Here is a 23530-nt window from a genome sequence, read left to right as displayed (position 1 = left end):
TTCTATTCTGCCGTGTCATTGAAGAATATCTGTCAAAGCGAGACCCACTGTCAACAAGCCTCGCGTTTTAAAAAGAAAGGGGCATTGAACAATGCACAAATAAAAAAAAAATAATGTTCCCTTTTTTTTATTTTTAGATTTTTCACTTGTTCTTCGTTCTTGACAGCCGACGGATAATTTAGCGTCGCATTAGAATAGCTTCCTGGGTTTTATTATAATCCAATCTGAGCTATTTATAACGATTAGAATATGTATCACAGAAGAGAAGGCAAAAAAAAAAAACAGAATTATCCCTCTGTGACGAAGACAGACCGGTCTTATTAACGCGGCCTGAATAATGGCATCCAAGTCTGGATTCTATATTTATGGATCCGGCCCTTTTGTTCTCCCGACAGATGATTGCCGTGTCACTGATTAATCATTCGCCCTGAATATTTTTGCATGTGAAAGGGCAGGCTTTTTTTTTTCATTTTTTTTTTTTTAACTAGCTATTCATATTCTCCAGCAAAAGGGAACAAAAAGGGAACTGTGAGTCAATGTAATATTTTGCTCGCCTGCCAACGAGCGGAGGTTTCCAGTATATCTAATTGCATGGAGTCAAAATGTGAACACTTCAGATTAAAGGGAATCTGTCACCCCTTTTTTGAGATATCATATAATGATATCATTCAATTGTGTGTCACATAAGGATTCTCTTAGTAGTTTTGCTTCCCCCTGACCCCGCACCTTTCATGCATAAATACCTTTTTTTATATTGGTTCAGATGTATGTAAACTGCCGCTGTCCGGTCCGCTGGGCAGGGCTTATTTACCTGCTCCCCCTCTCTGTCTTGCTCTACGCATTTCTTCTTGTGTAGACCAAGGCAGGGGGGGGGGGGAGCAGGTGAATAAGCCCCGCCCATTGGACCGGACCGTGGCAGTTTACATACATCTGAACCAATATAAAAAAAGGTATTTATGCATGAAAGGTGCGGGGTCAGGGGGAAGCAAAAGTACTAAGAGAATCCTTATGTGACACACAATTGAATGATATCATTATATGATATCGTAAAAAAGGGGTGACAGATTCCCTTTAAAGCCTGAGCGACACTGCAAAACTTTAAAATTTCGTCTGTGAATGCAGTTACCTCCTCCTAATGCTGTGCTATGCTATTTATCAAGGTCCTTACACTTAAAAAGGAACCTACCAGGACCTTTTTAGATATAGAAGTACTGGAATGGCCGTACAAGTGCTTGTCCCCCCTTCCCCAATGAAAATAGCACTTCTTCTGTAGAGATTCGATGTACCAGTCAGGAGAAATCTAGCATCGATGTTATATGCAGATCAGGCTGGCGCTGCATTGGGGGTGTGTCCATGCACTTGGAAGCAGCAGTCAAAAATGCATGGACACACGCCTAATTCACTTTCAGCCTAATCTGCATATAACGTCTATGCTAGATTTCTCCAGACCGGCAAATCAAATCTCTACAGATCAGACCGGAAGGGCATTTGTGGGTGTGTCAGTGCTTCCATGTGCATCGACACACCCCTAATGCACCTCCAGCCTGATTTCCATGTGGCTTTTACACAAGATATCTCATGGCTGGCACATCACGTCTCTATAAAAGAGGTATCATTTTTATTGGGGAACAAGCACCTATACAGCCATACCACTTCTTCCATACATAACAGATTACTTCTTTTTTTTTAAAGGTTATATCCAAAATGTAGGTAATAACTTGCATAATACCGTCGTAGAGCCTCTAAAAGAGGTTTTAAAATGCCTGTTGGAAAAGCCGAGTGCTTTACTCAATCTCTGGCAATCTCATAGAGAATTAAAGGGAATCTGTTAGCAGATTTTTGCAGTGTAATCTGTGAGCTGCATGATGTAGGGACAGAGAGTCTGATTCCAGTGATGTATCACTTGCTGGGCTGCCTGCTGCAGTTTTGATAAAATTACAGCTTTCTCAGCTGCAGATCTAGCAGATCTTGGAATGCTGAGCAGTGTATAACCCCGCCCACACCCCTGATTGGCATCTTCCTGCGTGCATTATCAGCATGCTGCCAATCAGTGGTGTGGGCATGGTTGGACCAGGTATCATGTAGTCCTGTAGTGATAATCTCCTGCGAATAAAACACTGATTGTATTTAAATTTCAACAGTAAGTGACACATCCCTGGAATCAGGCTTTGTTGCTGTATATTATGCTGCACTCAGATGTAATACCAAAAACCTGCTGACAGATTCCCTTTAAATACTGAGAGAGTAAAAAAAAGACAACTTTTGCTCCTGTTTTTTTCTTGTTTGTTTTTTTCCTTCAGTGTGTCGTCTTTGCTTCAACAGAACATGGAGACGCGTCCATATAGATGTGACAGTGTTAATATATGCTGTCATTTTCTGTGACGGTTACAGCTGCGGTATATTTATACAAGTCTTTACAATGGCATGGTTCTTGTTTGTGTAGGACGTCTCTTTACTCAGCACTTCCCATTGTGTGCAATGTACAAATAAAGCTATTCCAGCCACTTTCCTGGGAGCCAATGTATGGAAACTCGCTGAGCTTATCAATGCAGTTCCTGCTCCACTGTATATTATAATAGCACTTATTTGTGCACCTGGTGGATCTAATGCAAAGTTTTACAAGTCTGATTTTACTAGATAGACCTGTTTAAATATAAGAATTCTTGCTCTTTGAAATAATAAACTAATGATTGCTTTAAATTTTGCAAATACTGTATTAAGGGCACTTATATAATTTAAAGTTGGCCAAACCCTCCTTTTTGGGGTCCTCCCAACTTTTGGGGATTAAAGGATCAGGCATGTTGAATTTTCACACCTCCATCAACACTGAGGGTCTGTGATACAGATCAAGCGAGCAGACTGTCAGTCATTACGTGTCTCACACTGGTAACTCTCCTTTCATTTACAATAACATCTGGAGGCTGATTCTCATGGAGATCTATGTCCAGCCCATAGATCCTAACAGCTCATTTACACATAAAGAAAAAAGTGGATTTCTCTGGAATATAAGACATCAATTCGCAGATATCAAGGTACCATTTTCTTCAACTTTTTCTGACCCGTGTGCCCATACATAGATGGCTTAGGAGGGTTGATCCTACTTAGAGATTCCCTTTAATAGTGTTCCCCCAAATAAGTGCTATTGGTTACTCTTGAGAATCATTTCGGAGAACACGTCTTAGGACGAGACCAATTGGGGCAGCAGATGAGAATCTGAGAGGTAGACATGGCTTATGATCAATTGACTGACTGATCACTGCCATATTTTTCTTACCCAAACCCAAGGGTTAAATATTCTGATTCGGGGCAGTGGAAATACACAGTGTGTGTAGCATTCAGCAGATTTGACCATGCTACACACTAATTAGTTTTCAGAGCTGCCAAATAGATGCTAAGCACAGTCTATTAACAGCCAAATGGCCGGGCAATTAGAAGCCTTTCCTATGAATGCTGAGTTTCTACAAATGGTAATTTTCAACTTGGCAGAGACCGAAAAGTTAAGCTTCTTCCATGTTCTTTGCTTGTTTGTAATCGTGACCTTTGATTTTAGAATATTTCAATGTTTTACTGATCCAAACACAAACCTTTTGTCCTTTCTAGGAAGCATTCTAATATATAGAAAGTGAGGGTTGAAGAAGCTTTAGATGGAAGGGAATATATTTTGAGGATTGTGGACTGGTTGGGGGGGGAGGAAAAGCGTAACATTCCATTGCCATTCCAGCACAAATGCTTAGGTGTTCCCCGCCGGTCTCTGTTTATCAGTTGCAAGCATGTAACCGCTGCAGGCAGTCTGTTGCCTCATGAGTCATTCTTGGCTTAGGAGTCCAGGGGGGAGGTCTCACTCGGTGATTGCTCTATAGTGCTCACACATGGAATGATACCATCCGGCCATGCCTAATGCAAATGGTTGTGGTTGGGGCAGTACTGGCTAGATTTGAGCTTTGTAGAACCTTTTGTTCCCCTGGGAATTGAGCATGTCCCCTACCCATACAAGTTTGGGCAGATCTGACCTTGCATGTTTATGGGTGGACTCCTAGGAGAGTCACTAGATCATCATCTGCTCATTGCCAATTGTTAACCATTGGTGTTTTAATTGGCATCCAGTCCTTTATTTATTTGGGCAATTGGAAAAGCTTTTTTTATTGTGTTAAAAATAATTAGCTTTTGGATAAAATGCTGCTTAATATTATTTAATGACCCATAGCTTTTAGATCAAATGCTAATTAGGAGGCCAGAAGAAGTGACCACAGACCTTCAAACTAGCAAACTAGAGATGAGCACATTAATTTACAAGACCCTCGTCCAGCGGCCACTTCAGTCTTTGATGGCATACAGTGAGCCCTGCTAACCGCTACCTTTAAGAAATTCCCGGCGTCTTTTCTGATTAGTAGGCCCGTTACGACGTACCGTAGCCGCGTGACACATACATGACGTCACGCTGGTTCTGTTAATCGGATGAGATGCAGATAGGAGGTGATTCGCAGGGCTCCAGTCCGGAAGCCACGGACTACAGACTTGGCCACTGGATCAAGGTCCTGTGGATCAGTTTGTTCATTCTTATACATAACCCATTTCAGCATTGATCAGGTATGGAGGATCCATGCGATAAATTGACCGCCTCACTGCCAAACCATTTTACAGGTGACATTGACTTCTTACTATATTTTATTGCTGTATCCAGTGGCCAGTCCCTGGGGAGAACTAATAATAATAATGGGAACTCTCTCTTCCATCTTATACCGAACCTTATATTTATTTAATAAAGTCTCACCTCTCCAATAGCAATTATAAGAAAGTTTTCTGTATCCTGTTGGGTTCAGACACTCCAAACGCCACATTTTAAGAACTGAACATAAACCTCCTGCAAACGAGAAGCCTAATAACGCGTCATGCTTTAGTTGTGTCTTGTACCAGGTCACATTGAATCTCCGTCAGAGAATTTTATAGGGCTTTTTAAGCCAATATGCACTTCTGTCAAGAGCACGATCTCATCACCGGTTCAGAAGATGAATAGTCTCAGACATAAAGGCGAGATCCACATTCCTCCTCTGACGCCTTTTTTTTGCGTTATGCCTAGGAAATCTTTTTACTGGAATAATATTTATGGCATTAACATATTTCATATACTCGATTCTGCTTCATCGATAAATGCTGCGGTATTATAAGCTGTGAATACTTAACCAATACATTTCTGCAAGAATGTAAAGTAAAATTCCATTAGTGGGACCTTGTTGGCCAGCACTCCAGTTGGTACGGACTTTTGAAGAGCATTGACGCAACTGGTGCCAGGGAGACTTGTGAAAAGGGAAACTTGTGTTTGTACTTAATCCCTTTAGCCTGGTGTAAAGCTGTCCATACAGATTAGGTAGCTGTCTGCCCATAGTTGTCGCTTCTGACTTGCCCATACACAGGAAAGTTTGGCTTTGCTGAGCGCTCCTGTGTTTTCTGAGAGACCCATCTACTGTTAGAACAAATGGATCACCCGCTGAAATTTATAAAGCTTCATCCTTCTCTTTCCTTACGTCATCTGCCTGGAGATTTGTGGCCCCCATACATATTAGACTACCCTGTTTGCACATCCTTTATTTAGTGTATACAAGGCCTTAATTTAATTTTTTTGTTTCCTATAGGAACCCATTATTTTGTATTTTTGGGGGATTATATGCACACTCCAGACCTTAACGCTCAACAGGAGATTCCTGAAGGCAATTCTTTGGCTTCTTCTGACGTCACGTCAACGGAGCCAGCGGCTTCTCTTCCTCTCTGCTCTGTTGATGGGACGTGGCAGCCGACATCATGCTGATTGATGGTTGGCTCCCTGCTGCCTAACTGCGGGGAACTGCTGGGAATCAGCCAGGTGTCGACAGAGCAGCCCAGAAGAAAAAGAGCTGCTCTGTTGACGTGAAGCTGTTGAATCGCGGACACGAGTGGTTTGTGACCACTTCTCATCCGGTGCCGTGTAGAACAGGCAGGTGGTTGCCTCTGTTAGTTTTTATTCCCATAGTAAAAAAAAAAGAAAAGAAAATACTACTGGAAAATCAGTTCTTATTGATTTTAGTGAAGATGACCCAGTAAACAAGTATAGACACGGAATCGGTCCGAAAGAAAAGGCAAAACTGCAATTATTAGAATGTCATAAGAAAGAAATAGCCATACAGTTACATGTAAAGGATGAGGACAAAGCCAATCTGGCCCCTAATTTACTGGTGAGGATAAAAAAAAGGTATTCGTTTGTATCTCACCTCTCAAACCACTAGAATGTTCAGCTAAAGAAAGAAGAGGAGATGATGGGGAAAAATAATAAAAGGCGAGGCAGGGGCACGGGGCAAAGGGCCTAGAGTTGCATGACTCTGGGGAAAAAGAATCTGGAACTCTGGAATATCTTTGGAAGATGGCCGCGTCTGCCAGATAATGTAAAACTTTTTGTTTGTCGACATATCCTCAGCCACCAATTGCTCCTTTCTGGAAAATGTTATGAGCCATGTCAGTCGTCTTTTGGCCTTCGGGCCGGAGCTCTGTGAACCGGCTCTTACCGAATGGCATTCCCAGCTCCAGTAAAAAAGAAATTGGCTGCATCAGGGAAGGGCTAAGAGTGAGTGCACACGTTGCGGATTGTGCTGCGGATTTTTCCGCGAGGATTTGGCAAAATCTACAGGTAAATCCGCAGGTCAAAAGACCTGCGTTATATCTGCGGATTAGCCTGCGGTTTTACCCAGCGGTTTGACACCTGTACAATGGAGCGGGTGTAAAACCGCTGCGGATTCCGCACAAAGAATTGACATGCTATGGTTTTGAAACCGCAGCAAATCTGCATGGAAACATCTGCAGCACGTGCACTGCGTTTTTTTAATTTCCATAGAAAATAAAGGTACTGTATAACGCAGCAGAAACTGCTGCGGGTCAAAACACTGTGGATCCGCAGCAGAATCCGCATCGTGTGCACATACCCTAATATTACATCCTCATTAGCCAGATCAAGCATGAACATTAAAGAGGGCATTCCATGTCAAGATTTTACTCTTTGCATAAGAAAAGAATATAAAAAAAAAAAAGGCTGTAAACGAAGAAAGTTGCTTATTACGTGCAAAAAAACATGCCGCAACCTGGCCTTACGGAGACTCTACAGAACTTGATGTGCTGAATTTTTTTCGCAGTGTTGGCATAAAATGTAAGATCTCATCCACTTTGCCGATTCTAAATTTCATTGCAGACCTTCTATCCAACAGAAGGGAAAATCCGCAACAAATCTAGTGCAAAGCACATATATGGATATCTATGTAGTGGGCGCTAGTGGAACATAGGTATGAAAAATGCTGCACTAGGTTTTGTCATTGCAGAGTGGGTAATAAACTACTCGCTGACACTTTTTTGAGCATATTTTTTATTTTATTTTATCAACAAGGTCCTGTATGTCAGCGTAAAGCCTCACCATGCACGTTATCGTGTGTGCATGAGTGGGAGAGGTCTCCTCGCCGATTCCACAGGTAGCAGGCACTGCTCCTCGGCTGAGGGTGTCGCACTTGTTCTTGCCTTCTCTTTTTTATCTTGATGAATGGCACATTCATCTCCACCTGTTTGTTTTCTTTGTTGTTGTCGGCACGGCAGATATTGCCACCCCCCCACCCCATCCCCCTCCAGTTCTTCCTTCTTTTCATCTTGTTGCTTTGTGTGAATATCATGAATAAATGTATAGCATTAAATTTTAGCTGCAGGCAAAATTCTGGAAAGTGAAATGAGAAGTTGAGCATTTAAAATAAATTCAGATATTATTGTGTGTGGTTTTTTTTTCCCCTTTTTTTTCCCTTTTTGTTATATACTACAGCAATGAAGAATAAAAAGAAAAAATGCTGGATATTATATTTTTTTTTTTCTTTAGGGATTTTTTTTTTCTGGAAAGAAATGTGTTGGTTTTTTTGTTGTTGTTTTTGATATATATAATAATAATAATAATAAATTTTATTTTTATAGCGCCGACATATTCCGCAGCACTTTACATTTCAGAGGGGATTTGTACAGACAATAGACATTACAGCATAACAATAATCACATACAGTAGATTATAACAAATAACAAGAGGAGTGAGGGCCCTGCTCGCAAGCTTACAGTCTATGAGGAAAGAGGGAGACATGAAAGGTGGGTGGTAACAGTTGCCCTGATTGTATGGACCAGTCATAATGTTAAGTGTGTAACAGTACAGACACAGAAGGGCTAATGGATGCATAAAGCATGTGGGAACATGATGCTGGGAACCTGGTTATGGTAAAACTTTTGGCTCTGCCACACAGGGATAGGTTAGGCTAATGTGTTGAGGCGATAGGCCAGTCTGAATAAATGCGTTTTCAGGACACGCTTAAAATTGTGGGGATTGGGGACTAATCGTATTGACCTGGGAAGTGCATTCCAAAGAATTGGCGCGGCACGTGTAAAGTCTTGGAGACGGGAGTGGGAGGTTCTGACTATTGAGGATACTAACCTCAGGTCATCAGCAGAACGGAGGGCGCGGGTAGGGTGGTATACTGAAACAAGGGAGGAGATGTAGGGTGGTGCTGAGCCATGGAGGGCTTTGTGGGTGAGGGTAATAAGTTTATACTGAATTCTGGAGTGGATGGGTAGCCAGTGTAATGACTGGCACAAGGTAGAGGCATCGGTGTAACGATTGGTGAGGAATATGATCCTGGCTGCAGCATTCAAGACAGATTGGAGAGGGGAGAGTTTGGTAAGAGGGAGACCGATTAGAAGAGAGTTACAATAGTCGAGACGAGAATGAATAAGAGAAACAGTAAGAGTTTTTGCAGAGTCAAAAGTAAGAAAAGGTCGAATTCTAGAAATGTTTTTGAGGTGCAGATGACAAGAGCGAGCCAGTGATCGAATGTGGGGGGCAAAGGAAAGCTCGGAATCAAGTATGACCCCAAGACAGCGGGCATGTTGCTGGGGAGTAATAGTGGAACCACACACAGAAATAGCAATGTCGGGTACAGGTACATTAGTAGCGGGAGGAAACACCAGGAGTTCAGTCTTTGACATGTTCAGTTTCAGATATAGTGAGGACATGATATTAGACACAGCGTTTAGACAATCGCCAGTGTTTTCTAGAAAGGCTGGCGTGATGTCAGGAGAAGAAGCGTATAATTGGGTGTCATCAGCATAGAGATGGTACTGGAAACCAAATCTACTGATTGTTTGACCAATAGGGGCAGTGTACAAGGAGAAGAGGAGGGGGCCTAGAACCGATCCTTGAGGAACCCAAACAGTAAGGGGAAGGTGAGAGGAGGAGGAACCGGCAAAAGAAACAGTAAAGGAGCGGTCGGAGAGATAGGAGGAGAACCAGGAGAGAACGGTGTCCTTGAGGCCAATGGAATGGAGCATAGTGAGGAGCAGCTGATGATCCACAGTGTCGAATGCTGCAGAGAGATCCAAGAGAATTAGCATGGAGTAATGACCATTTGATTTAGCTGTTAGCAGATCATTAGAGACTTTAGTGAGGGCAGTTTCGGTGGAGTGTAAAGAGCGGAAACCGGATTGGAGGGGGTCGAGAACAGAGTTTTCTGAGAGATAGCGGATAAGACGGGAGTGGACCAGGCGTTCCAGGAGTTTAGAGATGAAGGGAAGATTAGAGACAGGTCTATAGTTAGCGGCACAGTTTTGGTCGAGGGATGGTTTTTTAAGTAGTGGATGTATGATGGCATGCTTAAATGAGGAGGGAAAAATACCAGAAGAGAGAGAGAGGTTAAATATTTTAGTTAGGTGAGGGGTGACAGCAGGGGAAAGGGACTGGAGGAGATGTGACGGAAATGGGTCACTGGTGCAAGTAGTTGGGCGAGAAGATGCAAGGAGCCTGCTTACTTCTTCTTCTGTGACTGGTTCAAAATCAGAGAGTGAGTTAGATGCAGTGGGGGAGGGAGGACAGTGCATGGTATGAGGGGATTTGGAGATAATTTCCTGTCGAATCTGGTCAATTTTTTCTTTGAAGTAATTGGCCAGATCGTCAGCTCGGAGCTCCGTGGTTGGGGCCTGTACTCTTGGATTGAGTAGAGAATGAAAAGTGTCAAAGAGACGTTTCGGGTTGTTGGACAGTGAGGTGATGAGGGTGTTGAAATAGGTTTGTTTGGAGAGGTGAAGGGCAGTGTTGTATGTTCTAAGCATAAACTTAAAATGGATGAAATCTTCGTGTAGATTGGATTTTCTCCACAGACGTTCGGCACACCTGGAGCACCGCTGCAGGAAACGTGTTTGCACCGTGTGCCAGGGTTGTCGCCGTCTGTGTTGTGGTGTTCTCTTTATAGGGGGTGCAAATTCATCCAGGGCACTTTGAAGTGTTTCATTGTAATGCTTCAATGCAGAATCAGGACATGAGAGGGAGGAGATAGGGGCCAATGAAGACTGCAAGTTCTTCAGAAGTTTCTGGGTGTTAATGGCCTGTATGTTTCTATAAGTCTGGACAGTGGGGGTGACCTGAGCAGCCTGGCAGTTCTTTATAGAGAATGAAAGAAGATTGTGGTCAGAGAGCGGGAGAGGGGAGTTTGCAAAATCATCCACTGCACAAAGCCGAGAGAAGACCAAGTCGAGGGAGTTTCCGTCTTCATGCGTTGGAGAATTAGTAAGCTGCGAAAGGCCAAATGAGGAGGTTAGAGATAAAAGGTGAGTAGCAGATGGGGAGAGGGGAAGAGCAATGGGGATGTTGAAATCTCCCATGATGAGGGTAGGGATGTCACAGGAGAGAAAATGTGGAAGCCAAGTGGCAAAATGATCCAGGAACTGATGGGAGGGGCCGGGAGGACGATACACCACCGCCACTTGCATGGAGAAAGGGGTGTAGAGTCTGACGGCATGGACCTCAAAAGAAGGGAAGACAAGTGAGGGTACTTGAGGGATAACCTGAAAGGTACATTTTGGTGATAGGAGCAGACCAACGCCTCCACCAGCTCTATTGTCTGATCTTGGGGTATGAGAGAAGTGTAGCCCCCCGTATGAAAGAGCAGCAGCAGCGGTAGTATCTGACTGCTGGATCCAGGTTTCAGTAAGAGCCAGGAGGTTAAGAGAATTAGAAAGGAAGAAGTCATGAATGAAGGAGAGTTTGTTACACACTGAGCGAGAATTCCAAAGTGCACAATTAAGAGAGACAGATGGCATGCAGGGAATATTAATAAGATTAGAGGGGTTTCTGAGTGTAGCAGTGGGGGGGTTTGACTTTCTATAACATGGGGGACCAGGGTTGGGAGCAATGTCTCCTGCGACTAGGAGAAGGAGGATAGAAAGAGTGAGCAGATGGTTAAGTGATTTGTGAGAGCGTCTCTGGTGTTGAATGGTGGGACTGGCTGGATCTGTGCAATTTAACAATGTGAAAAGAGCGTGAGTGCTATACATAGGAGAGGAAAGAAGCGAGGGGCCAATATGGATGGAGTGTGGAGAGTTAATGCCAGGGCGGTGGATGTGTGTGAATGCAGCGGCAAGGATATACATTACACAAATGCATATGGTATATATTTGTTGTACTCCAAATGTACAGGGAGTAGATGTATATAAATGTCTTACCTGTCTCCTGCCCTGTTATAACTGCCAATAGTACTTTGATACATGTACTTCGATTACATGTGCATAAATGCTCCCCCTAGCTATGTCTGAATATATAGGAGGTTAAGGCTAAGTTTTTTTTTTTTTGCGTTTTTTTTGGCTCTCTCTTCTCGTTAATCAATCACACTAAATTGAGACACCAGGACCCAATAAAATGTTGTGGTCAAATAAACACATGTCCAGCACTACATGGATCATAAAGCACTTTGAAAAGTTTCTTGACCTCACAACATAAGGGGACAAGCAGAGTAAGTTGAAAAAAACTATATACCAGATATAAGTTTGCAGAGTTGAAAACACATAGATAGCATTCAGGATTAACTGCTTGCTGACATTGAATGGAGACACAGGAGTGGATTCAGAGCAGAGATTGGAAAAGCTGGTTACCAGATATAAGTTTGCAGAGTTGAAAACACATAGATAGCATTCAGGATTAACTGCATGCTGACATATATTTATTTATTTCTGTCTGTGTCTTTCTAAGCCGCAGTGTCTGAGACGTTGTATCACCCCCCACACATGTCCTGTTTGTATTGATTAGGAATACAAAGAAGAAAAAAAAAGAGGTATGTGTTGGGGCTTATTTTCCCGTGCGAGAAAAAATGGACTAAGTTTCATCAGTGATTATCATCCAAGTTTCATCCGAGTTTGGTGTGATTGTCATAAGTTTTTCTTGTATGTGAATGAAAAAGAAAAAAAGTGAAGCCCTGGCAGAGTCTTTAAAGATATGTTCATCTTCATGAACGTATTTTTGTTCTTAAATATATGTAGTTTGGGCTGTAAATAATTTTTGCAGTTGGGTTTCATTACAAATTTTGCACCATTTGCCTTCTCTAGTTTTCATTTTGCACTTTGTATTTTTTGCAGCAGATTGAGTCAACAGAGAATCTGTCAGTGGACAAGTTCTAAGGGAATGTTTAATTACTCTAATCTTCCTTCTTCGTTTCTCTTGGCTTATTTCTGATCACAGTTCAATTTTTGTATGCTCATAAATCAACTGTGGCTAGCTCTGAAATAGGAACATAAGAGGTTTCAGCTTTTCCTGTCTGAAGATGCTCACTGACTGATTCTCAGTTATTGCATTCTGCAGCCAGCAATAAAATGAGCAACGCAGACAATAAATGCAAACCGTGCAGAATTGTTTATTGAAACTCAGTTGCAAAAATTGCTACATGCATTTAGATAAAAGATGCTCACAAAGGTGTTCACATCCGGACGCCGTCATTAGCTGGTAGTTGTCAGCTCTTCCTCTCAGACACCTCTTTCTTCCCTAGACACCTTCATAATTGGCTCAGCTGATCACGTTCTCAGTGGGGGGAGTGGAGTAAGTTGCTGTCGGACACCTCTGGCAGAAGCTTATTTCCTATGAGAAACCAAGTATCAGGAGTGACATTTCAGCATGTCGTTTACCCTGGGAATATGAGCATTCCTTAGAACGCTTGTTTCCTGATAATCTGTCAATCGTGCAGCCAAAGAGCAAAATGCTCATTCATCGGTTGAAATTATTTTTAAGCTGGTCTAAAAATAATCCCTCTGGGCAGCATTCTCCTGTATTAATGGGAAATGTGCTGCCGAGAGTAATGATATTCTATGCACACAGGACAGTTGTATTACCAATCGTTCTATGCAGTCAGCCTGTCTAAATAGGCTATTAAATGACCGCCTATCGGTTTCTATGTAGGTGATTGGTAGTTGTTAACCGGTTGGCCAGCGTAAACGCACCTCATTTTGTTTCTTTACTTTAACATTTGACTTTGAGGGAGTGTTGGCTCAACCCCATACACATTGGTTGCTTGGGGGTTTATCCTCCAATATTCCATGTGTGTGGGCACCTTTTAAAGGTGTTATATCCGACACTACTGACTTCATCAGAGGTGAGCGGTAACGATGACGTTTCAACTCCAGATATGTGCAGAGACGCGTGCTCTATCGACAAGTGTCTCGCACATGTGATGTTCACAAGAAAAGACGTCTCGCAAGATTCTTGCACGTGTCTTGGCAGGAATCTGGAGTCGTAAGGTCATCGGCACCGCTCACCTCTAATGCGGAAGTGATTCTGTACAACCCCTTCGAGTGAAGGCAACAATGTAGCGCAGGGATAAAGATAGAAATCTGGAGTTATATCCAGATATAGAACATCTATGTAACAATGTGATTTTCCAGTTTGTCATTTGTCTCCCAGATCATACAGAGCTGCAGATGAAAAGCTTTGCACCATGCTCATAGCAGCATACGCTTTTTTTTTTCTTCCACTAAATGTTTTTTTTTTAACCTTTATTACTAAAAGATGCAATAAATACTCCACACAGGTGCAGATTAACTGTGACGATTTTATACATTCTCTAGTAATCTTTATATTTTTACTTTTGTAAAGTATTCAAAGTATCGCAAAAATATTTCAGAATTTATATTAGCAGGAGATTTATCAAAAGTTGGTGTGGGGAGGGGGGGGGGGGAAGTTAAATATTTGCCCAAAGTAAACCGTCCCTAAATACAATAGTTTACAGGAATCTAATTCATTTCTCTGGGCAACTGCTTCTTTTTTCCCCCACAGTTTTGATAACATTTTCCAAACAATACATAAAAAAATGCAATCAACAAATGATATTTCCCAAACATTCAATTATTAGTTACTAATATGTGACGTAGCGACAAGTCTGGAGATTCTAAATCCTTTTTGAAAAAGAACCGATTTTATTTATGAAATTTTCCGTCCACTTTCATTGACTGATTGTAAATGTTTTTTGTTCTGTTTTAGTCCGTCGCCTCCCTCGCTATGTTTATAGCACTGCTGTTATATTTTAATTAATAAATAATGCGCCGGTGACCGCGTGGTTCACGTTACTGCAAATTGGCTCCAACAAGTATTTGTATCCTTTCTTTTGTTAGTTTGGATAGTCAGATACTAAGTCTCGGTGTCCTTGCAGCACAAAATCCTGTACAGTCTACTTATGATGAAGCTTTAATTATTTATTTTATTTGTTTTATTATCATTTCATCTTTTCTTGCAATTGCAAAAAACTTTGCAGACGTCATCCTAACTCCCGGAGTGCTCCGATCGTGCTCCGTGTCTTACAAACAGGAATGTATCAGAGGGAAGAAGAAGGAAAGGAAGAAGAGTTTTTTTTTTTTTGTTTTTTTTGTTACTTTGTAATGTTTAATGACAGTTTTGAGGCATTAGGACCGTATGCGTTTGTGTCTTGGCAACTGTTACCTAGTGACAAGTCTAACCGGCATTAGCCATTGGCTGGGACAGAAAGACAAGAGTCACCTTTCCGACCAACGTTCTGCTCTCCTGCATCAGCTTTTGCCTGGGAGAAGGGGGGTGGTGGAGCAATGATGGGAGGGGAAAAAAAATAAATAAAAAAGGAGGAGGAGGAGCAGGGGGCTCAGGTGCAAGCAGTAATAATGCAAGAGTGAGAGCGAAAAAGGGAGAATGAGAATGTGAGAAATAGCGACAACCTCCGCGCAGGAAGCATCTCTCTGTAACTGGACCTCGGCACCAAGTTGACTGCCCAGCTGCTAAGCAGGAGAGCCTTAGGTGAGAAGCGTTCATCTCCTTCATTACTGTGGTGGCACAAGCTTCTGAGTGCACTCGGAGAGGACACAGAGGTGGGAGAAGAGGCAGCAAGCAGGTCCTCTTGGCTCACAGTGGGGAAGGATGGAGGAAGCAACTCGGATTGCAACTTGAGTAACGATGAGGAATTGATTTTTTTTTTTTTTAATTAATTATTTTTTCTTTATTCGGAAACTGCCGTGCAGCTGTAGCAGGCATTCCTTTAGATGGTATCTCCGCCGCTGCCTCCCACCTCCCTGGCACATCTCCGACACTGACAGTTTGCATCTATTTAGGAAAAGGACTGACAATAGAGGTGGGCTGAACGAACATCCAGCCAACTTAAACTCCACAAACTGAGGAGGACAATGTGACCTTGGGTTCTCATTTTTTTTTTTTTATTTAAAGCAAGGATGCATTTGTCCCAGCTGCCCTTTTTCGCATATCTGATAGGAAACATAGCATGACCTATCAGATAGTCTCTGGGTAACCCTTCCAGTGCTGATCTGTGTTTACATCCCCAAGGAGAGGTAAATTGATTATCCACTGATCTGAAAGGGTAAAGGGAATTTTTTTTTTTTTTCTTATATGACTATCAGCTCAGATAACATTAAGTTTTCTTTTTTTTCAATGACTTCTTAAAAGTTTACTCCTAAATAATTGATGTGCATTATAGCTTTGCCTTATGTGGAAAGGCTATTTTCAAGATATCGGTTTTCCATCTTTGTATGGATCTCTGCCGAGATGTAATGTATAGGAAATGGGTGTGCTCTTGGGCATTTTGTATGCACCAATATTACATGGAGAGCTAGAGCTTCTATTTCCCCACTATGTGTGTTGCAAATTGGGTCACAAAGGTTGTAAAGGTAAATGCAAGAGCAATTTGCAAACGATTTGCCACCTTTGACCACAAGTAATAATTAGCAAGGGGAAGAATACAGAAGATACAAGGTTGCATTTAGCATATAGATTTGGATGCTCGATTAGAAGATTTGAGATTGGATTTTTCCATGCAGGATTTTTCTGTAATGGTTTGTGCTCTTAGCTACTTTGGCCTGAGATGCTGAGATATTTTAAGATGCCTCTTGACTCCCCCCCTCCTAATTCAGATTTTCATGTCTAAAGATAAACTATCTCGGGAGAATAGACTGGCCACCCTATACCCCACCTCTTTGCTCTCGTAGCAAAAAAAACAGGGACATGATTCATGGAAATGGTTCTGTTTTTTTTTTTTTTTTCCTTCAATTAGGCTTTTCCTATAATTTCTCCCTCTATCTGTTTTCTATTATGTTTTTCTCTTTATTCGTAGTCGTCGTCACCAATGATACAGGATACAGGAGCTCTCGTCTGTAGCATCCCATCACTGTGCTTGCTAAGAATGGATTCCAGAAGCCTAATTGAGAGAGACGCAGCAACCTTTCACTTCCTAAGTTTTATCTTGCTGGGTGTTGCGTTGTTTTTCCCGATTCCAACGTTGGAAAAGAAAAGGTGAATGAGCTCGGGGAATAACCAGGCGTTTTATGGATTGGGGAATGAGTGACTTTGGAAAGCAGACATACTGATGGAAGAGGATGCTAGAAGAAGTCTTGAGGCTCAGAAGGGGAGGGTAAGACCGGCATGCCCAACCAACATTTTACCACCACCCTTTATAATTTCATTCCTGCAGACCAACGTTACAAACCATGAACCAGTCACAACTGCTTGATTGGAGGACATTGAACACAAGTGGATTCTTCCTGAACTCGTCGGAGCATCACCCTTGTCCACTAGGGTTTGGACACTACAATTCGGTGGACATATGCATACTGGAAACTACCGTCATTGTGCTGCTAACGTTCTTGATAATTACTGGGAACCTGACCGTCATCTTCGTCTTTCATTGTGCCCCTTTACTGCACCACTACACCACCAGCTATTTCATCCAGACTATGGCATATGCAGACTTGCTCGTGGGAGTCAGTTGCTTGGTTCCCACATTATCCCTTCTCCATTACTCCACAGGGGTCCATGAATCTTTGACTTGTCAAGTGTTTGGCTACATAATTTCTGTGCTAAAAAGCGTCTCCATGGCTTGTTTAGCGTTCATCAGTGTGGATCGATACTTGGCCATCACCAAGCCGCTTTCCTACAACCAGCTGGTAACACCATGCAGACTGCGCCTCTGCATCGTCCTTATCTGGATTTATTCATGTTTGATCTTCTTGCCATCGTTTTTTGGCTGGGGTAAGCCTGGCTACCATGGGGACATCTTTGAGTGGTGTGCCATTTCTTGGCATACCAGTGCCTACTTCACTGGCTTCATCGTGTGCCTGCTTTATGCTCCTGCAGCCCTGGTTATATGTTTTACATACTTTCACATCTTCCGCATTTGTCGACAGCACACCAAAGAAATTAGCGACCGCCGAGCCCGCTTCCCCAGTCATGAAGCCGAGTCAACTGGAGAAAGTGGGCCTGGCCACAGCCCTGATCGACGCTACGCCATGGTCTTGTTCCGGATCACCAGCGTTTTCTATATGCTATGGCTCCCATACATTATATACTTTTTATTGGAGAGTTGGCGGGCGCTGGAAAACCCTGCCTTGTCTTTTCTAACCACCTGGTTGGCCATTAGCAATAGTTTCTGTAACTGTGTTATCTACAGCTTGTCCAACAGTGTTTTCCGCCTCGGTCTTCGGAGGCTGTCAGAAACGATATGTTCACCATGTATGTGTTCTAAAGACAAGAACGAACGGGAACCTAAACCAAGAAAACGTGCTAACTCCTGTTCTATATAAAGTCGTTCTAGTGACAATCAGATGCTTAGGAGCACACCGGCACAGGGCCCCAGGATGCGGTTTTCTCCCCCCCCAAAAAAAAATCTCCAATTTTTTATTTTTTTAACATCTCGTTTTGGCTTCTATTGTTTTGGGTTTTTGATTTGCGTCGAAAATGTGAACCAGTAAAACTTTGATACAAACAGACATGCAACAATCACGCAATCCCGAGTCATGCCTTTTGCAGGAAGGGAGCAGAGTATCAAAGAAAAAAAAGAAAAGGTGTCCGTTTTGGTTAAGATTCGCTAATTAATGCCAATATTCTGCAAAAATGTCAGGTCACTTCCTATTTTTCACACTCAATCTATAAAGTCTTCATTGCCTTGCTGGGAGAATAAAAAGATTACTTGTCCGAGCTAACCGCGGTGATGGACTATTACGCAACTCGAAGTTGACCAAATTGCTGTTTTTCAAAGTACTGTATTATTTTTTTTTTTTTATTTTTAAGTTTAATTTTCTCTAGGCGTAAAGCCACTGTCGCTGAACGGCTTAGAGAGTTTACAAAAGCCTGTGCAAATTTTCAGGTGACGATGTTCTGCAATGGTATGCGAGTTCCCCACCGTCCCCGAGACGCCAGCTGCCTTTTTTCTTCTGAAATTACCTTATAAGACATGACTTATCAACTCGTAACTGAGCTGCTATGAATGTTTTTATTTTTTTGTGGTTTTTTTTTTTTAAATCTATATATGATGGGTATTGGCGATCTCCAGATTAGATCTCCTTAGCCTTTTGTGTAGACAAGAAGCGTCTCCGATATGCCCAACCGGAAGTGGCGGTAACAAGACAATTAATTAATGTCCTATATGTAAGTAATCATATATGCTTCGTGTATTTATTGATCAGTCTTAACTAAAAACGTGGCTCTGGTTTCCAAATAGAGGCTTTTGCAATCCGGTGTCATTCTGATGTTATTGAGCCTTTTTGTCTGACCGGCTCCTTCCAGAATTAGAAGCAGTGACCTTTTTATTTTTTTTGGTGATTTCATCACCCATGCAAAAAAAAAAAAAATCCCCTAGAATCTGCTAAATGAACTACCGTATGTTTCTGCTATACATTTATTTCACCGTCATTCTATAGTTCATCCGGCTTGCTGCTGTTTTTTGACCGTTCCTTGTGCAGTTTCACTGTACACATATATTTAATAATAAAATAATTTAAAAAAAAAAGTCTAGTAATACAAAGAATCTTTGATCTTTATCCAGTGTTTTTTATTTTTTGCGTTTTTTTTAATACATATTTATATAGCTAGTTACCAGTGATTGCACTGACTGATTTCAGGGGATCAAGAGGAGACAGATGAATATTGAGCATTTAAAAGGTTCCTGGAAGGTTTTGTCGAATGATCTCCTTGCATGTGTGATGGTATTAGGAGGTGTAAGGCTGTGCTAATAACTGGGAACGATGAGCACAACAGGAGACGAGATCTGAGAATATTTCTTGGTCATATTATATCCTTGCAGTTCATCTCTGTATTGGTTCTTGTGGCAAACATATTTATTTCTATGGGGGGATATCCTCAAAATGGCAACTGGCAGCGAAAAAAATGAATGCAATTTCTAAAATCTCCATGTTGCGTTTATTTCTTTGCGACTTTTGCACCGTGGGTTCGGCCACAGCGAATCCGTTGCAAAATCTGCATGTGTTGACATGCAGACTTTGATGCGGGTTCCAGTGGGGATTTGTCACAGATATGCAAATTTCCATTGGATTTGCTGCAGAAAAATCCACTGTGTAAACAAAAAAATAAATAAAAACAAAGTCACATGCTTCCACCCTAAGGCCATGTTCCATTTAGGGTAAGTTGCATTTTTTCTGCTGTGTCGTTTTTTTATTTCCATGCAGAAATTTACTGCTTTTAGCAGTTTGAGCTAATTGTATGTGTTAGGCGTCGGGTTCTGGTCGCTGCACAGCGGGAATCTCGAGCCTTACTTCCGGCGGTCTCCCATTCCTCTCCAGCCACAGAGGAGGTTGCTCAGCAAACTCGTCGGTCTCGGCGCTCTGCCCAGACCAGTTCCGTGGGTTTGGTTGCTGCTGCCACCTTTGGCACAGCTACGGCAATACATGCTCTTCAGCAGCGAGATTCTCCATGGACTAAGTCCACATGTCGTGCCACTGAGCATGCCCGTGGAGTGATCTCCCATTGGAGATCGAAAGTCACGTGCTCAGGTCCTGCTCCTGTTCAGATTGGCCCATCCGAGAAGCCAGGAAGGTCCCGGACGCTCGCGGCTATAAAAGGTTTGCATGGCCGCTCGGCCATGCGCTAGGATAGACTGCATTTTCAGACTATATGGAGTGAGTGATGAATGCACGTATGAATGTCTCTGGTGACTGACTCATTATGAAACCCCTACCCTTGGTACGCATGTGTTGTGCAGCCTAGCCTGCTAGCGTAGGCGTAGGTAAGTCAGAGTCTGAGTCAGGCATTAGCCATCATCAGTGACTCGGCACGCCTCAGTGCAGGTGCTCCATAATCCATAGTCAGCGTCTATAGCGGCGTTCGTGGCAGCAACGACGCGAGCCCAGTGGGCCTAGAGGGACTCTAACCCCGTGTCCTTGTGGTAGAGTTCTGTGGCCGTTTGCTGTGCGCTCTTTGGCCGGGCTCTGCGAGCTTAACAGGCTCCGGCATCCACGTTCAGTGGCTGTGCGGTTCTGTGAATTAACAGAGTCCGCTCCTGTTCACACTGGGTGATGTAACCCACTTGTGACTGTTTTCACGCCGCTCTATTCTTCCGCCATTGTCTAGCAGCAGTGTAAAACCTCTGCACGGTGGACCCCGGGCTGCGAACGCACCCACTACTACTTTATAATCTGGAGAGTTCTGCCAGCCCTAACAGGATGTGATTACATGGATGTGCATGCCCACTGTGTGTCTTATGGGCTAATTTTTCCCCTTTTAGCTTTTATTGGGAGCCCAAAAGAATGCATATAAACCTCCCCCCACTATTGTATTTTTAATTGCAGAATCCCAGTGTTTCTGCACTAAAAAAAGGCATTAAAAAGGCTGCTTAAAAATGCATAAAGAAAGATAAAAACACAATAATCAGAGCAGATTGATACTGCATACTTTAGTCAGGGCTGTGGCGTCGAAAAGCTAAACCTCCGACTCCTCAAATTCCGTGACTCCGACTCCACAGTGCTGTCAGGACTGGCACAAAATTAAAGGGGTTATCTACTACTTAGGACAACCCCTTCTTGATCAAAATGTTTGGCCCTCATCTATTTATGTAATTGCCTTGTAATGTTTTCATTTCCTGTTCTGTCCAGATGTCACCATATCCCAGAATTCCAAGCGGAGGAAGTTCACCGACCGCCATATTGGGACACCCAAGGGATGGGTGTCTCAATATGGAAACTGCTGTTGGTACGAACCTATTGCGCGGTACCACCAGCGGTACACCGTCGCACTACACACACACTCTGTACGCTGTACACACACTTACACACACTCACACACTTGCATTCACACACTCACGCAGCCTCTTGCGCGGTACCACCAGCGGAACACCGTCACACTGCTCCTGCACGAATTCCGCGCAGGCACAGTGAATCATTCGGCTGATCCCGGCGGCAGATGCGCGAGGTGTCTACAGGCAGAGGAAGCCGGTCACATTAAAGGGATTTTCCCACGAACGTAAGTTCATTTTAAAAATTGTCTGTGTCTAACCAGGTACCACGTCTCCTGGACAGGGGAGGAAGCAAAAGACAATACTGACATTACAGCAGGGGATCACAGAAGATTCATTTTGTGAGGTAAAATATTTCACTGACTGTTTTTAAACAATATTTTACCTCACAAAATGTGAGAGAGACAGAGGACAGGGGGGAGACAGCTCAAACAGGACAGCACATGAGGGGAGAGCACAGGAAGGAGACAGACAGCAGATAAGGGGGATAGCACGTGGGGTAGACAGGTCAAAGAAGAGAGCACAGACGGGAGAAGTCAGCACATGGGGAAAGAGAGAGTGGATAGGTGGGTGAGCACATGGGAGGAGAGATTCTCTACGCTGCAAAGCCTGCCCCCATCATGACATTACCGCCCTCCCAATGCGATAGCATCGGGCCTCCATCTAGTAAAATAATAAAATCTATTCTCGCTTCCCGTGCTTTCACCGTTCCCGCAGTGTCAGCACTCGCTGTCCCGGGGCTCTCTTGTGATTGTTGCGACACCGACATCCAGTCAGCGCTTGCATCACTATCCCGGCCTTCGGACAAATCGAACATGAAGAGGAAGCCCAGGCTGCAGCTGATCTCTGACTTCCTCTTCCTGCTCAGGTCGACAGGAGGCAGGGACAGTGATGCCAGCTGGTGATGGGCAATCCGGCTCTTTTTGGTGATCTGGCTCTTTTTGGATCCTAAATGGATCCCTGTTGCATACCTGCTCAGGCGTTCGAAACCCAGCCCACCTAGCGCATAAACCCCGCCCACTTTCTAAGAACCAATTAAATTGCTGAGTGGGCGGAGTTACGTCCGCCGAGCATCGGGATTTTATGCCCAGTGAAAGCCATTCAGGGATTTTAGTGGCTCTCACTGGGGTGCCGGCTCCCATCGTTTACAGCAGGGAGCCGGCTCTTTGTGTCGGATCGTTGGCGAATGACGCATCACTAATGCAAGAGCTGATTGGGCACCGGTGTCACATGTCACAACAACAGTACGGGAGGCCTTGGACTGTGAGTGCCGACACCGTGGGAACGGCGCCAGCACAGAAGAGGAGTATAAGCTTTATTATTTTATGGGGGTCAAGCGAGAGGTATGAGAAGTTGTCCAAGTAGTGGACAACTTCTTTAAGCAGATTTTTTTGCTGAAATACTACAGATGGGTCGTAAATTCACCCTTTTCAGCTCATCTACCCTGCATGGCCATAATGGTCAGTATTTTACATCAGTATTTGTAAGCCAAAACCAGGAGTGGGTGAAAAATCCGGAAGTGGTGATGTGGTTCTATGATTCTTTTCCTCTGATCGTTCCACTCCTGATTTTGGCCTATATATACTGATGTAAAATACTGAACGAGTGAACATGGCTTAACCCTGAGCATACATTCCTACAGGATCTTTCCGCTAAGGAATCTGCACAGCAAAAAGAAAAAGCAGTTAAATCTGAAATGCTAAATACCTCTGTCTGCAAATGACCTCTCCGATATGCAGAACGTCTCACCTGCTTCATTGCGAATGATGAAATCTGTGATAAAATGACTCTTGTTTTATGAAACCTCATTCACAGTCCGTGCGAGAATCAGCTGTGCTCTCGCCCCATGGGAATGTGCCCCAATAGTTGAGCTAATATTACTTCTGGTTTTGTTTTAACGGATCACATAGTTTGTAATTAGGTGCAAATTTTGGACAAACAATGGGTCTCCGGAGTGACCACATGTTTACGGCTTCCCATTGTTTCCAAATTGATGGTGACCTTCCCTTCACCCATGTAAGTGATCAGTGAGCGCACCTGCCCTCTGCGTTTGCACCTTGGTGCGTGTGATTACACAATGTAGTTGCTTATTTCATTATTATGGATCGCCGCACACATTACTTCAATGGCTCTTGCACATCATAAAGTAGCTTTATGTACTGTGGACATTTATACATGAGTCTGTG

At 43.1% G+C, this 23530-nt stretch overlaps 2 protein-coding genes across 6 annotated transcripts in view; both read left to right on the top strand.

The window, feature by feature from the left end:
• RABGAP1L (RAB GTPase activating protein 1 like) overlaps positions 1-23530 on the top strand; it is a 336048-nt gene that overhangs the window by 120584 nt on the left and 191934 nt on the right. The gene's annotated exons all lie outside the window — the stretch shown is intronic.
• Positions 16615-18976, top strand: GPR52 (G protein-coupled receptor 52). The gene has a single exon (XM_073563626.1). The coding sequence runs from the start codon at positions 16810-16812 to the stop codon at positions 17899-17901; it is 1092 nt and encodes a 363-aa protein (XP_073419727.1). The 5' UTR covers positions 16615-16809; the 3' UTR covers positions 17902-18976.

This window comes from Dendrobates tinctorius, unplaced genomic scaffold (assembly GCF_039654945.1).
Source record: "Dendrobates tinctorius isolate UK_male_01 unplaced genomic scaffold, ASM3965494v1 ptg000396l, whole genome shotgun sequence".
NCBI lineage: Eukaryota > Metazoa > Chordata > Amphibia > Anura > Dendrobatidae > Dendrobates > Dendrobates tinctorius.
This window is presented reverse-complemented; position numbering and strand designations above follow the sequence as displayed.

Excerpts from the sequence above, each read along its gene's own strand:
- GPR52 (XM_073563626.1), top strand. The coding sequence starts at position 16,810 with ATGAACCAGTCACAACTGCTTGATTGGAGGACATTGAACACAAGTGGA.